Raw genomic sequence first — 16,780 nt, forward strand, 5'->3', positions numbered from 1 at the left:
TTTATTTTTTTAAATTTTTTAATTTTTTAGTTTTTTAGTTTTATTTATTTATTTATTTTTAAAATTTTTTTTATTTTAATGTTAGTCACCATACAGTACATCATTAGGTTTTGATGTCATGTTCCATGTTTCATTGTTTGTGTATAACACCCAGTGCTCCATGCAATACGTGCCCTCCTTAATACCCATCACCGGGCTAGCCCATCCCTCCCCCCCCACCGAAACCCTCAGTTTGTTTCCCAGAGTCCACAGTCTCTCATGGTTCATTCCCCCTTCTCTTTACTCCCCTTCATTCTTCCCTTCCTTCTCCTACAGATCTCCCTGCTATTTCTTATGTTCCATAAATGAGTGAAACCATATGATAATCATCTTTCTCTGCTTGACTTATTTCACTTAGCATAATCTCTTCCAGTTCCATCCATGTTGATGCAGATGTTGGGTAATTATCCTTTCTGATTGTAGCCATTTTTTAAATTGAAATCTTTTTAAAAAAATACCTATCGTTACAGTGCTGAGTGTTGGGAGGGGATGTGTTTGAAGTGTGAGCTCATTGCACCTTCTTAACTAGATGCCTCTGCCATTGCTTTGTTTGATAAATGTTCGCAGCATTGTCTCTTTAAGTAATATTTATATTCTCATTCATTTCTTCATTTTTGTGTAATAGAGGTATAGACTGTGGCCTATCATGAGTCAGAGGAAGGAGTGTAATTTGGGATAAGAGACAAGGTTTTACAGATGAGTTGATATTTTAGATTTCAGCAAGTAGATAAAGGACAGGAAAATTATTCTAGACTTAAGAGGCCACATGAATGAGAGGCTTCATTAAGAAGTAATTATTGGGTCTCTAATAGGTGCCACTGTTCTGTCTGTTGGGTTATAGGAGAGAAAAAGCAGACAAAAGTCCCTGCCCGCATGGAGTTTACATGGTTTTGGGGGATTGCTGGGGGAAAGCCTCCTTCACAGAGATCTTGAGAGGACAGCATGCTTGGTGATCCTGCTGGGTCCGCAGGGAACCCATTCAGCAGTTAGAGCATGATTCTCAGGGAGAGTAGTTAGAGATGAGGTCAGGGAAGTGGGAGGACAGCAGCTAGGATGGGGCCTTGTGAGCCGTTCTAAGGAGGTTAGCTTTTTCTGGCAGGAGGTGAGGGAGCCTTTGGAGGCTTTTGAACAAAACTGTTCTAACGTTTTAATGGGCTTACTTTGGCTTCTGGGTTGACAGTAGACTCTCGAAGGCAAGGGTGGAATTAGTTACAAAGCTGTTGCAGTCATCCAGGTGAGAGAGAAGGATGGTATGCGTTAGGGGTGGAATGGTAGAGGTGGTGAGAAGTGGTTGGATTCTGAATGTGTTTTACTGTAGAAACAACCAAATTTGCTGATATATTGTAGTAACATGTAAAAGGAGGTGAGGACTTAAGGATACTGCCAAGGATGTTGGCTTAAGTCCCCGCAAGGATGCGGTAACTGTCCACGGAAAACAGGAAGGCTGAGAAGAGCATTTTGAGAGGAGGATATGAGGCTTCCAGTTTTAGATGTGTTCAATTTGCGACGTCACACATCCAAGCTGCAGAGTGGAGAAGGCATCTGGATATAGGAGTCTGGAGTTCAGGGGAAAGAAAGGTCAGGCATCCAGGATAAAAATTAGAAATTGTCAGAGTGTAGGTGGTATTTAAAGGTCTGAGAACGAATGATATCACCAAGGAATGAGCGTTGACTACAAGGTGGAGAGAGTCAAGGACTGAAGTCCAGGGCTCTCCTTCAACATGAAGAGGTTGATGTGAAGAAGAGGGAACAGCAAATGATACTGAGAAGGTGCTGCTGGGGAGACAGGAGGGAAACCAGCAGAGTGTGAAGACGCGTGAAGACTGTGTTTCAGGGGAATGGCACACGCAAGTAGATGAGGCCTGGGAGTTGATTGTTGGCTCTAGCAACATGGAGGTCATTGGTGAGGCTGATAAAGCAGTTTCAGTCAGCAGCCGCCATGCTGGAATGTGTTTCAGAAAGAAGAGGATTGGAGAGAGTGAATGTGGTCACCTCTTGTGAGGAATTTTGTTGTAAAGTGGAAGAGAGAAATGGATCAGTAGGAAGGAAGTAGGTAAAAATAATGCTTTTTTTTTTTTTTTAAACTTTTAAGACAGGACATACTATTGCATGTTCATATGCTGTTGGGAATGCAAACAAGGAGGCAAAAATATATGAAAGGCAGGGAAACATTGTGGAGCAGACTACGTATGGGTCTAGGGCATGAGAGGACTAGGGCTGGCCTTTGCAGCAAAGAAAGCAGAGTGCAGGGGCCCAGCTCTGGGTAAGTGGGCAGCTGTGGTATTGGGAAGAGTTGGACACTCTTGTGATTGTTTCTGTTTCCTCAGTGGAAGGAAGTAAGGTGATGAGTTCAGAGAAAAGCTGAAGGAAGTTTCTGGAGTCCTGAAGGGATGCAAGAAGATACGCAGAGCAGTTTGGAAGAGTGAAAGGGGGAGGCTGAGGGCTGGGTGGCGTAAGGGTTGGCATGGGTTAGCGATCGGAGTTCAGCGGAACCAGGCAGCAGGTTGTTTCCCTCTGTCACGTGTGCACTCACAAGCGCAGGCCTGCAGTGGATGCTTGTTTGCGTTTGGCCAGCTTTGGGGCTTTGTTCCCCCAGTATGACCGAGCGAGTGAGGGCCAGAGGGTTGTGAGCTTGCGATAGGATGATGGTGAATGGCAGTGTGGCGATGTTCAAACCCATGGATCGCAGGTCGTAGTGGAGCGTGAGGGTCATTGACCTTCTGAAGGGAATGAGCTGGGGCTGAGTGGGATATTTGCGAGTGAGACGATGGAATGATGTCAGTTATTGTTAGTGACGCGGTCTCAGGATCTGACCAGTTGAGGTGGGGTGTGATTGGCGGAGGAAAAGGTGGTGGGGAAGATAACAGAAGGACAGGAGTTGAGGAATTGAGAGGTGAAGGTATTAATAGGAATTAATAGAGTTAATATGCCATTTTTATCTCAGAGGGGGGAAAATGGAGGTAAAGGGGAGCGTGGGCCAATCCAGCCAGGAACACTGCGGGTGGACGGTATTGTTTAGGGTGGAGCGTTGTTGTGTCACCCAGCTTTATTGAGCTATAACTGATAAATAAAAATTGTACGTATTTAATGCGTACAGTGTGGTGTTTTCATATATGCATATCTCGTGAGATGTTTACATAATCCAGCTAATTGAAATAAGGGATAGGCTATTTTAAAGAAAGCAAGTTTCCTAAGAAAAATTTTCAATTGATTTGAAAGGATACATTTAAAATGTTCTCCCAGAGGCTCGAGGGTTTTGGCAGAAATCAGTGAACGTGTTTGAGGAGAAAACCATACTCTCTCTGGTCACGAACCATGGCACTTTCAAGTTCTTCGTCAGTTAAGGGGTCTTCTGTGTGCCTTTGTGTTTAGTCTGGGGTAATCAGGAAGTGATGCTTTGATCGCATACCTGGACTCCTTGTGCTTCCTGTTCAAAAATGTCAGCGTATCTACTACTCTCATTTTCTTCCCAGGAAACTGAAGAGTATTTTACTTCTGTTTTTTTGTGTATTTTAAATGAGTGCTCTTATCAGAGTATCATACTTTGCATCATAATAATGATCTCTTTATGCAACTTGACCTTCTTACTTGTGATAGTGGCAAAATCCTAGTGGTAGTATTATCCGTTATGAAATTGTTAATTACCAGTTGTGGAATTACTTTCATTTACTGTTAGTTCCTCCTTATTCAGGAAACCTCAGAATCCTCACAATCCTTTATGCCCTGGTGTCAAATAAAGCTTTTTATTTTTCTTACTGTATGATTTTAAATGCCATTTGTGATTATTTTCTAATTCAATCCAAACTGTGATCTCTTTCATTTCATTCGGTCTAATCATTTTTCAAGAGAGGTGTTGTCAGTAATTTGCAATCAACTGATGGTTGGTGTGGGTCAAAATCTTGTCTAGGAAGTCATGTCTTCTGAAGATGGATATATTCATTATTTCTCTTAGTCTTTGTAAGAAACCTAGAAGAAAAGTGGTTTGTTTTGTTTTTTAACCTCTGATATTGGATTTATTTAAACTTTTTCCTACTGGGTTGAGATTTGAAGAAATGCTTTCCCTGTTTCAGATACCAGAAATGTTATTCAGTGATACAGATGGCAAAGAAAAATATAACGACAAAAAAAGGAAAGAAGAAAGGAAAAAAAACTCAGGTAGTATTTTGATGAAATTGACTTTTTGAAATAATTGCCATTTTCTGATATTACAGATTCATTAAAGATTCACAGAGATTGTGAATTTGAATAATGATAAACTAACATAAAGGTTTCTTTTTTCTTAAAGATTTATTTATGTATTTGAGAGAGAGAGCACAAGCAGGAGGGGTGGAGGGAGAGGGAGACAGAGTCCCAAGCGGATTCTGCACTGTGTGTGGAGCCTGATGCAGTCTTGATATCACAGCCCTGAGATCATGACTGGAGCCGAGCGAAGGGTCGGATGCTTTTAACCGACTGAGCCAGCCAGGCGCTCCGTAACAAAGATTTCTTTTGATGGAAACTAAACTAAAGCTCTCTATATTTATAAACTCATGTTTGTGTCATTTTATACAGGAGCTATGTCATTATCTATTGTTTACCGTTAAGTTAAACAATTCTGTTCTTGGCCCAGGTGATCGTATGTTCTACTTACATTGTCTAAACTTTTCTGTTAGTTTGCACTTTTCACTTTGATATGTCACAGCATGCAACTCATACAAGAAAAAGTTTTATGGTGTTCTTTGAGTGTGGACATAATATTTTCTTAATTAAACCCTCATTTTTTCTAGTTCCAAATTAATTTTGAATGTGGTCTTTTTTTTTTTAGCATGGCACATTCACTAATTTATTTTTCTAACCATCTAGCATCAAATAGTTATTGAACTTGTTTTACCTTGGGTACTGGGCTGGATCCTAGAGATGAGTTAGGAGCTCCTAGTGTAATGAGGAATAGCAGGAATTACGTTCTATAGGAACATAAACTCTGAAACAAAGTGAGTTGAATGACAGTAGGAGTTGAGACGAAGTGCCTTTCAAAGTGAGACAGCTTACTGGCAGATGTTACGGCAAACGGACACAGGCGGACGGGCAGCCTGGGGAAGGGTGTTCTGGTTATAGTGACCAGCATGGAAAAGGCTCCGAGAAATCAACCAGCTGTGTTACTGGATTTGTGAACAGCCCAATGGCTGAGATATGGACGTGTGAGCGGTAGAGTACTAGGTGAAGAGAAGGTGGCGGCTCCGGTCCAGTAACAACAAGCATCCCATGTCCTGCTAAGGAATTTGGATTCTGACTTGTGGGTGATCTGCAGTCATTGAGAGGTTTTAGCAGAGATGTAACCAGAGTCTTGCTGTAGAAACGGAAGTGTCTGGGTGCATGCTTTTCCTCAGTTACTGGAAACTCTGGGGGTGTAGGGAGAACCTGAAGGTGATCAGACCCCTGAGGAAGGCCATTGCAGTAATCCAAGAGGAAGGAATGGACTTGGGGGTACCAGGAGGCATTCTGAGGGGGGCCTGATGACACAATGGCTGCAGTACACGAGGAAGGAGGACGCAAGGACGTTTCTCAGGGTTCTGGCTTAGAACAGTGATGAGAAGTTGACTTTAGTAACCGCCAAGGTAGAGAATACGAAAGAACATAGATTGAGGCAGTAAGAGGAAGATAACGTGTTCAGGAACGGATGTGTTGCATACTGTGTGAACTGACTCTTCATTTTTTGGCTTTGGAGGTCCTGTTTCACCCAGTGTCAAGTGACAGTGGATCCGTGTTCCTTGGTTTGGTGTTCCTTTCCCATTCAAGCAGCTTTTATTGTGCTTGCTTCTGGATTACATGATCTGTAGTTCTAACTAATTTATATGCTGTGACAACCTGTAGATTTCTCTTTCTTGCTGCAGTAAAAGTGTTCAGAGGAAATATGTCACAGTGGACAGATATACTGAAATTAAGTAATTCAAATTCATAAGGAACATGGGAGCTGTGAATAGATGTACCTTCATGCAGAGATGATACCTCGATTTATAGTTCTCTAGGTAGAGTTAGCTGGTGTGAAATAAATATAGTTAAGATGATTTTCTCTAATTCACAATGGATCATTTATATATTAAATCATTTTGTTTTCTCTTTCTAGTTGATCCCGATTTTCTAAAATCATTTTTATTAATCCATGAATCTTGTAAAGCATATGGTGCTACCCCAAGCCGATATATGACCTTTTTACGTGTGTATTCTGCCATCAGTAGCAGCAAGAAAAACGAACTATTAAAAAGACAAAGTCATTTGCAGGTACAATATTGGTAATCTCAAATTATTTTACTTATCTCTGGGGAGCAAGGGTTTCTGTATATCACAGTCCGTTGCCCATGGCATGTATTTGGTGTACGTGAGTATGGGACTGTGTTACATGCCTTAAAACAGTCTCACCTACCTATACTGCTCGTTGGGATACTGATGGTTTTGTGAGTTTTATTTAGATTCAATAATTGTTCTTTTTCTCCACTGGATGGTGTTTATGTGCTTTTGATAGTTGATGTGATCTTTAAAAGTTTCTTTAACGTGAAAGCCTTTTTAGAAATTCAGAAATGTCTATTAATTAAAACAAAATAACTGAGGTTAAGCTTTATAATAACCTTTAAAATTAAAATTATACCTTATAAAATACTTTTATCTCTCTCGGTACATTCTGAACAGTTGTCTTTCTCCATTTCTGTAATTACAAAGCTTCAACTTAAATGTGGCGTTAAAATGCCAGCCTCAGACATTGTCTGAGAGCGTTTCCTCTCCAGAGTCCTAGTGTTGCTCTGTTAGTGTCGTAAATTGGGATCCATCCTAATCCACAGTTACCTTTATCTCTCTTTCTAATGATTCACTTTCATGCAGAGCAGGCCACTAACTATACGTGCTCTGGGAAGGTCATTGTCTTGATTGACTTCTCTGTGGTACTGTGGGTGGGTTACTTGAACTTGCTGACCTGCAGCTCAACTGGGGCACTTGTGTGTGAGTGTAGCAGATGGAGAACCAGCATGATTCTGTCCTCTGTGTTGGGTGCTCAGTAAAGACTGGTTGTATTGCTTTATGCCATTACTGTCTCCCCACATCTTCTCATTTGTTGGATGACAAAAACCCAGCTCACGTTGTAGAAGAGAGGGAATATTTTTCGTGGCCATTCCTTGGATTACTCATGGGCAGTGGGATGGGGTGCCGTAATGTCTAGCCCAGGGTCAGATGTCCACCCAAGAGTAGGCCTTGAGTCCTTTTACGTAGTCAGGGAGACTGAGGCGTGGACAAGCTTTGTGAGCTTTTGCTTGCCTTCTGTTGTCTGTCTCAGAATTCAGTGGGTAAAAACCCTGGTCTTGAAGCTCCCAACTATGTGTTGATCTGATCAGCTTTACTGTGACACTTTAAAATCTGTTTTCCTTCTATGTCTCTGGAGTCTTTTCCTACATCTTAGTGGGTATGTGGTTGAATGAGTCATTCTGATTTGCAGTAAGGAAAAACCCAAGTCCACTTGCAAGCATTTGCAATCTTTCTTAAAGTTTCCTTCATTCTTTCTTAAAGATGAATTCCATGGTATATATATCCCACATCTTCTTTATCCATTCATCAGGATGAAGTGTATAAAATTCCTTTTTTTAAATGTTACTTGGTTTTACTGATGCAGGCTGGTGTGTCCAAACTGAATGAAGCCAAAGCCCTTGTGGACGAGCTGAACAGAAAAGCTGGAGAACAAAGCGTGTTACTTAAAATTAAGCAGGACGAAGCGGATGCTGCCCTCCAGGAGATCACAGTGTCAATGCAGGTAACGTCCGAGGGGGCGCGAGAATGCAGACCGTACGGAGACCACTTGTGCCTGCTCGTCAGGGTGAAAAACTGCATGTTTACTTACGTGGATTTAAAAACATTTCTCCTCTGTGCTGAGTCAGACCGATGGTATTCAGTACTTGAGCTTCTCAGTTCACCCTATGCTAATATAGCGAAACCCTATAAATACAGAAGCACTTGAAGTTGGTATAGGTTTGTCTGTGAGTGATTTTTTGTTAGTTTACCCTCTACTGGTTAAGTTGATATTTCCCTTTATTTAAAAAAAAAATTATCTCCCTCAGGCTTTAAGGGTTTTTTTTCTCTTGCCTTTAATATTCTCAAGATTTACAAAATAAGTCTTTATTTATTTTACTTATACTTTCATGATATTTTAATATTTTGATTCTGTCCACTTTTTGCCATTGCCGTTCCTTTGTCGAACCTCGCAGAGGAGGTTTCTTTGGCGTTTTTCTTGGCGCAGGGGCTACGTCCACGCGCCCTCCCCAGTGCCCTTGCCAGTGCCTCTTTGCTGACTGCCACCACATCCATCTCTCTCATCCTTCAGCCCTACTCTCTCATCTGAGCTTCAGACTCAGACCCCCAATAATCTGCTACACACGTCTTGTCTGTGAGCGTTATGGCTGGGCCATGTTCCATTGTGTCCGTACTACATCCCACATCTTCTTTATCCATTCATGAGTCCATGGACACGTGGGCTGCTTCCATAATTTGTCTATTGTAGATAATGCTGCTGTGAACATAGGGGTGCATGTGTCCCTTAGTTGATTAGTGTTTTTGTATCTGTTGGGTCAACACCTAGTGGTGTGATTACTGGCTCATAGGGTAGCTCTATTTTTAACTTTTTGAGGAACCTCCATACTGTTTTCCAGAGTGGCTGCACCAGTTTGCATTCCTGCCAGCCGTGCAAGAGGCTCCTATTCTCTACATCCTCACCAACATCTGTTGTTTTCTGTGTTGTTGACAATGTAGCTAATTATTCAAGACAGAACTTACAAATTATATTAGACTTATGTTCCCTCAGTCCCCACCTTTAATGAGTCACTAAGCTCTGTAAGTTTACCTCCTTGGTTATGTCTCGTGTATGTTCTCTGTCTTTGTTTTGGTAACTATTAACCGTACTGCAAGTCTAATGCCTCTTGTGATTAAATTAACTTCAATATTTAATAGACTAAAAATCTCAATAAAAGAAAGTGGCACAGAAACTCATAAAATAAGAAGGTTGGGAGAATTATGATTTAAAGACTTAGTATTGTGGGGCGCCGGGGTGGCTCATTTGATTGAGCATCTGCCTTCGGCTCAGGTCATGATCTCAGGGTCCTGGGATTGAGCCCCACATCGGGCTCCCTGCTCAGTGCGGAGTCTGTTTATCCTTCTCCCTCTGCCCCTCCCCCTGTTCATGCTCTAAGTAAATTAATAAAATGTTTTTTAAAAAGAAACTTACTATTGAGCTATAGTAATCAAGGCAGTGTGAGACTGGTGTAGTGATAGTCAAACAGATCATTGGAACATAATGAAGTTCAGATATAGACTAACATGTTCATACTTCATTGATTTTATACAAAATGCTAGTTAAATGGGGAAAGGATAATCTTTTTAAAAAATAGTATTTGAGTATCCATGTAGAGAAAAATAAACAAGACCTTTACCTTAAACTTGTACAAATATTAACTGAATATAGGTTATAGATCTAAGCATACAGCATAAAATTATAAAAAGTTGGAAAAAAACATGAGAAAATCTTTATGATGTTGGGTGAGACAAAGATTTTTTAGATGTGATACCAAAATGGAAGAAAAAAAAATTGATGAATTGGACCCCATTGAAATTAAAAACATCTGCTCTGTGAAATAAGTTCCGAAGAAAATTAGAAGGCAAGTCACAGACTGGGAGAAATTATTTACAAAACATAAATCTGATAAATGAGTTGCATCCAGAATATACAGAAACCAGTAGAACACAATAATAAAAAGTCTAATTTAAAAATGGACAAAAGATTTGAAGATACCCTGCATGATAGAAGACAGGAAGGGCCAATAAATGCACGGAGAGATGCTCAACATGGTCATTGATCAAAAAAATGTAATCCCCTTATTTGCAGACATTGAAAGTATTGTTCCATTTTCTTCCAACTTCTGTTGTCATGACTGAAACACTCCAAGTCCTGTTAAATTCTGATCCTTTGCGGGTGATCTTTTTCTTTTTTCCCTCTCTTGAGACTTTGTGGAAGTCATTGCTCTGAAGGTGACACGATCTGCCTCGGCTTAGGTTTACTTTCGTTCAGTGTGTTGGACACTGTGTGGATTCTCCCCCCTCCCCCCGGGACACTTCTCTCTGCAGTCCCAAGAGGTGTCCATGTGTCACGTGGTTGGTACGTCCCTCCCTCTGTCTCTTCCCTCTCTCGGATGCTTATTACTTGGACTGTGGACTTCCCTGTCTGCTTCTCTAATTTTCTTTTGTTTTCTCACCTTTTTCCTTTTTCTTTTTGCTCTACTTCCATTAAAATTTCTTCGTTTTCTAATTCTCCTCTTGAATTTTTCATTCCTGCTATGATGTCATCTCTCAAGAGATTTCTTTAGCCTCTAAGTGCTTCCTTTTGGCAGCATCCCTTTTTTGGTCTCTTTGTGTTGCGTCATCTCCGCTTAGCCCTCAGAGGACACTTTATGAAGTCTTCTGTTTCCCAGCTATATTTTCTTATGTATTTTTTCATACTTGATTGTTTTATTCTTATTCACAGAAGAAGCTTTCTTTGTATGTTTGGTCATCTTCATTGGAAATCTGAGTGTGGGTAGGGTTCTTAGGGACTCTGAGCCTCACGGGAGGATATCTCGACTGACTAGAAAGACATAATCAAGGTTTCCCCTCACATGCCAAAATAATTCCACTGGCACGTGGGGAACTTCCAAAAGTAATAACATTTCCAGATACGTGATGTCCATGTACGCCAGTGTTTCCAAGATATTCCTGAGTACCTGACCCGGGAAGTGATGTAAGAGAAAATCAGATGTAATTTTCGTACTATAAAACTTCAGCATCAATTTTTCCTCAAGGAGTTTTGGAAGCAAATTAATATGAAGATTTATGTAAAGAAGACAGCCATTTTTATTATTAAAAAATACCCGTAAACTACTTACGTTTAAAGAGTAATTTGACATGTAAAACAAGTGGAGGCCATGTAAGGGATAATGCTGTTGACAGCTGCGTGTTTACAAGAGGAGACCATTCAGCAGTACCTGTGCCCGTGAGCCGGCAGACTAGTGAACTGCAGCGAGGGGCGTGATGGCTGTGCTGCTCTGTTGTCGGGCTGCTCGCAGAAGGGTTTTCTGTGACTCCAGCTAGTTGTATTGCCTAGCTGAGACACACAAGAGTAGCTGTGTATCTTGTAAGTTAACAATTTTGCTTAATTATAAATAGACATTTCTGTTCATTATTTTATAGAAAAGTGTAGTCTGGAGAGACAGCTAGATCTCAAACTGTAAACTTCCAAAGCTCGCAGCTCCAGGTTTGTGACAGAAGAAATGTATAAATTAAATACTACAGAGTCTCAGAATAGGGATAACTTCCAGTTGGTAGAGCGGGCTAATAAAAGAAGCAACCCATGAGCTGGGCCTTTAAGGATTTTTATGTGTGAGATGGAGAACACAAATTCCCTTCTGAGGAGCAGAGGTAGAGATGTGAAGGTGGACACGCCGTGGAGCACAGACAGTTCCAACTGGACTGATGTGTAAGGGGGCTGCGGGTGAGACTGGAACCACCTGGTCCGTCTTCAAAGTCTCTGTGCCCTGCCTGCACCCACATGAAGTATTTCAATGTATTTGGCAACAGAGCACCAGCTATTAGTTTTTAAGCCCCCTGAATGATTAGAACGTAGTTGAGAACCACTGATGCAAGGACTCTGAAAGATTTCTTGACAGATTTCCTCTTTGGTTTTTCAGTTAGTATCAATAAACCAAATATAAACAGTCATAATAATAAGCATTTTTACATATGTGGTATCCTTGACTTTTGTGTGCATGAACAGAGTTCACATGTTACTAATATATAATTTAGCATTCTTTGATTCTGTACTGATTTTTGTTGATTTACCATATTATATCATGATTTGATTAATTTTTGTCTAAAATATAGAAACACAAACTTCTAATATACTGTAGTCTAAGAGTTGTTAGTCTTTACTGTTAGAATTATAGAAGACTTTATTTTTAGTTTGTTCATTTATGAAATGAGCATAATATATTAACCTCTCTGGAGTATTTATTGCAAGTGTTAAATGTGTATTAAAATTTTCTAAGTTATGTAATTCTGAGTTGCTTGATTTTTATATAATCATTTATTGCTTTGCTATTCAGAAAAAATAAAACAAGTAAAGCATAGAAGCTTCCTGATAGTCAATATATCATAAATTATAGCATTTGTTTCACAGGCATCTTAGAGACTCTCAGTGAACATTAGAAAAACATTTAATAGAAAATTTTATTTTAAAATAACTTGTATTTTTGATACCATGCTTTAAAATATCAAGTGCATGAAAATTAATGGGAAAGCCATTTAAATTTAAATGCCGTTTCCTGTAGGATGCTAGTGAGCAAAAGACAGAACTTGAAAGACTGAAGCACAAAATAGCAGAAGAAGTTGTTAAAATTGAAGAAAGAAAAAACAAAATTGACGATGAATTGAAAGAAGTGCAGGTAAGCTACGACGGGTGCATAGTCAGAGCTGCGTCTGGCTGCCCACTGTGTCGGGAGTTCTAGCCGTGTCAGCAAGCATGGCTCCCACCAGGATAGACTTCATGGAAGAGAAGCAGGAAGGAGGGCCTGTTGGGAGAAGTAACGTCATCAAAAACCATCTGTGATTTCTGTGAGCCGCGTTGTTGGAGTGTTAAGGAGAAAAACGTGTTGTAGGGAAATTAAGTCGAACTCTTAGGCTCTGTTCTTGGTTCCTCACTAGGTTATAGCCATAGACTATCAGGAGCCTCTTGAAAAGTGCAAATTGTCTCAAAACAAATTAGATTTTCTAAATTAGACTCCTGTAGTTATGGTGGTAAGAATTTGAAGATTTTGTATTTTGTGGTTTCAAAACATTTTGATATTTGAAGAGAACAGATATTAATAACTAGTTATTTTTAATAAAATGACAAATATTCAATAACTTCTGGAGTTAGTGATTTTTACATACATATTGTGAAAGTAAAAATGCTCTTTGTCTTTTTAGCCTCTAGTCAATGAAGCTAAACTAGCAGTTGGAAACATTAAGCCAGAATCTCTTTCAGAAATTCGCTCACTGCGTATGCCGCCTGATGTCATCAGAGATATTCTTGAGGGCGTTTTAAGGTTGATGGGTATCTTTGATACATCTTGGGTGAGCATGAAAAGGTAAGGTTTTGAATTTGTGAAAAATGTTATTATTTTACCAGTGAAGTACACATTGGTTGATTGATTCATTTATTTAGATTTTATTTTTAAGTAATCTCTATATCCACTGTAGGACTTGAACCCACAACCCCACAATCAAGAGTCACATGCTGTACTGAGTAAGCCAGCCAGGCACCCCTCTTTCGTATTTTATTTTATTTTATTTTATTTATTTTTATAATGTTTTTTATTATGTTAGTCACCATACAGTACATCCCTGGTTTCTGATGTAAAGTTCGATGATTCATTAGTTGCATATAACACCCAGTGCACCATGCAATACTTGTCCTCCATAATACCCATCACCAGTCTATCCCATTCCCCCACCCCCCTCCACTCTGAAGGCCTCAGGTTGTTTCCCAGAGTCCATAATCTCTCATGGTTCATTCCCCCTTCTGTTTACCGCCCCCCCTTCTTTATCCCTTTCTTCTTCTACCGATCTTCCTACAATATTTCTTACATTGTTTCTCAGACTGTGCTTCATTAATTACCTAGTTACACACTTGGCCGTAATATTTCAAGATACTCTGTGATCCTATACCAAGGTCGGTATTTTCCTTTCTCCATAATTCTGTTAATTATGTGATTGTTGTAAGTATCCACAGAGGGAAAAAAGAATGCCTTAAAATTGTGAAGAACATCTCAGTAAGTGCAGTCATTTGTTTGGCCCGCACACAGTACAGAGCATTGTGTTTCCTGTGATTTACTGACGAGGAAAATATCGTCACTGTTCTCAGGGTCTTGCGCTCCTGGCAGAGTCAGACAACGGTGGAAGGGGCAAGGGCAGGAGCCCCATAAATAACAAGACCTAAACTGGGAGAGAAAAGGCCGGGTGTCAACAAAACACGCAGCCACATAGCTTCGGCTTTCCCGTCCTGGTGACAGTGTTGCGGTTTGTGCCCATGGTCAGAGCCACGCTGGGACTGAGGGTCATGATAGAGTCCTTTCCTACCTAGAGGTGGGAAGGGGGAGGTCAGGTGGAGGGAACATGTGAAAGTCCCTTTCTTGGAAAGGAGTCAGGAAATTTTCTGAGTTATCCTATAACAGACGAGCACTGATCAGTGCACGGAAAGGGATGTGGGTCCCATCGAAGGATTGTGATGCCTTCCTTCACCACTCCACGTTGTCCGCAGGAGGCGAGGAACCACAGGGCTTCTCTGTGGAGGTCACCCTTGGGGTCCTTACAAAGTGATGGACTGCACACAAAAAGCTGGGATACCTCAGGACCCTATGTTTTGTTAACTAGTGGATGAAAAGTACCGCGTACACTGTTTTATTAAGTCAATGTTATTGTCAGAAATGGCAAACTTTATTTAGCCTCATTTGAAGTAATGTTTTAATTTTAGTTTCCTTGCCAAAAGAGGTGTGAGAGAAGACATAGCAACTTTTGATGCACGAAATATTCCAAAGGAAATAAGAGAGAGCGTTGAAGAACTTCTTTATAAAAATAAGGGATCTTTTGATTCAAAGGTAATTTTAACAGCTATGCCATCAATTCCCTTCCCATACACTGTAATATTCTGCTTGTTAAAATGCGATGGCTTTTTATTATCGGTTATTTACATTGCCTGAAAATGAAAAGTGAAAAAAACATAGGCCGTAGGGATTATGTGTCAGAAGCCTTGACTGACCGATGGGTGAACAGGAATCCAGGCTGGGTCTGGGGCACAGTTAATGTCATATGTGTGTTTGAATCTTCGTATTGGCTCGAAATCCTTTTATCTGTCATTTCTTAACTTCCAGCTTGCCTGGTCTGCTTTTCTTTCTTCCAGCGTATTTGTCATATAATGACAGATACCTGTGTTAGGATACTTGTATCTCGTGTCAGTGAATAGTTTAAATTCCATGTTTCTGTTACTTTTTTAGCTCTCTTATTCAAAATGTTATGTGCATCATCTCTGACTCTGGTAACATGGTTTCAGAGTTGCTTTTATCCAATAAAGATGTGTCCCACGGACAGAAGGGGAAGAGTTGATGCTTGAACATCATTGTGGACAGACATATATTGATTATAAGTGTAGGTAATGGAGTGCTTATATCGATAAAATATCATTGTATAATAAGATTTGTGTGATTCAGAAACATTTATTTTGAAGCAAAAGTTCAAGGTTATCTTGAAAATAACAATTCACGTTATTGTTATTTTAACTGTCAACCAAAAACTTCATTTGGGGGGATAAATTATTAAATCCTTAAGTAAAATAGACTAGAATTACCTTTGCTTTTATTTGAAATTAAGTTATGGTGCTGGCTAACTTGTGATGGATTTTTCAGAATGCGAAGCGTGCCAGCACGGCGGCCGCTCCTCTGGCCGCGTGGGTTAAAGCAAATGTCCAGTACTCCCATGTCCTGGAACGGATTCAGCCTCTGGAAACGGAGCAAGCGGGATTAGAATCGTGAGTGAGGTCTAGAATATAAATAAGTCTAACCTTTGTTTATCTGCATCAGTTTAATGACTTAATTATTGGGGTTTATTTACATTTTATTTCTTGTTTATATCTTAAAAGGCAGCTGACAACATTAAAACATATAACATGAGTCAGTTAAATAAAATTAAATATTAAACAGACCAAAAGAAAAAGCAATTAAAAGAAGGTGGAGAGCAGAACCAACTCATTTTTTCCCCTCCACCATTATTATGTTGTTGGAAGGATAATTTGGTAGAAGTTCTTTTACAAAGAGCTAAAATTTTGTGAATGAATAATATTAAGGTACAATAAGTAGGTTTTGGAAAGTTAGGGCTTTTAAATTTGTTTTCTCCTTCTAAGTTGTAGGAAATATGTTGTATATATTTTGCGAAACATGGTCTGGGCAGGTGGGGGGTATTTTAACCATTTACCTTGGGGCTCACCATTTTAATTGGTGGTTCCTAAGTCAGCGTTTGTTCTGTGTTATGTTCTTGATTGATCCGTGTGTGACGTCATCTCTTCTTACCCTGGACAAGGAGATTGTTAGCGGCCTGAACTTCTTTTTCTCAATATACTTATGTGACATTTTTGTGTTAATTTGTCACATATTTTTGTGTAATGAATAATGTTAAATGTGTATATTATTTTGAATATGTAAGTATTTTTCACAGCTGAGATATACCATGTCTTATGGTTTTTTATTTCCTTTCTTGTACATCTTTTTGTTTTTCTTAATAATTTCATTTTTAAAATTATTTTTTCTGTTGACATATCACATATTTATCCACAGCCTTAAAACAAACCCTAAACCATTGTCAGAATCTCTGTGTTTTTGGGGCGCCTGGGTGGCACAGCGGTTAAGCGTCTGCCTTCGGCTCAGGGTGTGATCCCGGTGATATGGGATCGGGCCCCGCATCAGGCTCCTCCGCTGGGAGCCTGCTTCTTCCTCTCCCACTCCCCCTGTTTGTGTTCCCTCTCTCGCTGGCTGTCTCTCTCTGTCAAATAAATAAATGAAATCTTAAAAAAAAAAAAATCTGTGTTTTATGTATTCTTTCTTACTATTATCTTTCCTAGAGCCTTTTGACCTCCTGCTCTAACGTGGGTCACTTCTTCCCCAGGCCTGCTGCTTAT

At 39.9% G+C, this 16,780-nt stretch overlaps 1 protein-coding gene across 1 annotated transcript in view; it reads left to right on the forward strand.

The window, feature by feature from the left end:
* DYNC2H1 (dynein cytoplasmic 2 heavy chain 1) overlaps window positions 1-16,780 on the forward strand; it is a 292,248-nt gene that overhangs the window by 84,633 nt on the left and 190,835 nt on the right. Inside the window, 7 exon segments of the mRNA XM_034665650.1 lie at window positions 4,110-4,194; window positions 6,143-6,297; window positions 7,673-7,810; window positions 12,405-12,518; window positions 13,042-13,202; window positions 14,588-14,711; window positions 15,516-15,637. Coding sequence (XP_034521541.1) covers window positions 4,110-4,194; window positions 6,143-6,297; window positions 7,673-7,810; window positions 12,405-12,518; window positions 13,042-13,202; window positions 14,588-14,711; window positions 15,516-15,637 — 899 coding nt within the window.

The sequence above is a fragment of the Ailuropoda melanoleuca genome, chromosome 8 (assembly GCF_002007445.2).
Source record: "Ailuropoda melanoleuca isolate Jingjing chromosome 8, ASM200744v2, whole genome shotgun sequence".
NCBI lineage: Eukaryota > Metazoa > Chordata > Mammalia > Carnivora > Ursidae > Ailuropoda > Ailuropoda melanoleuca.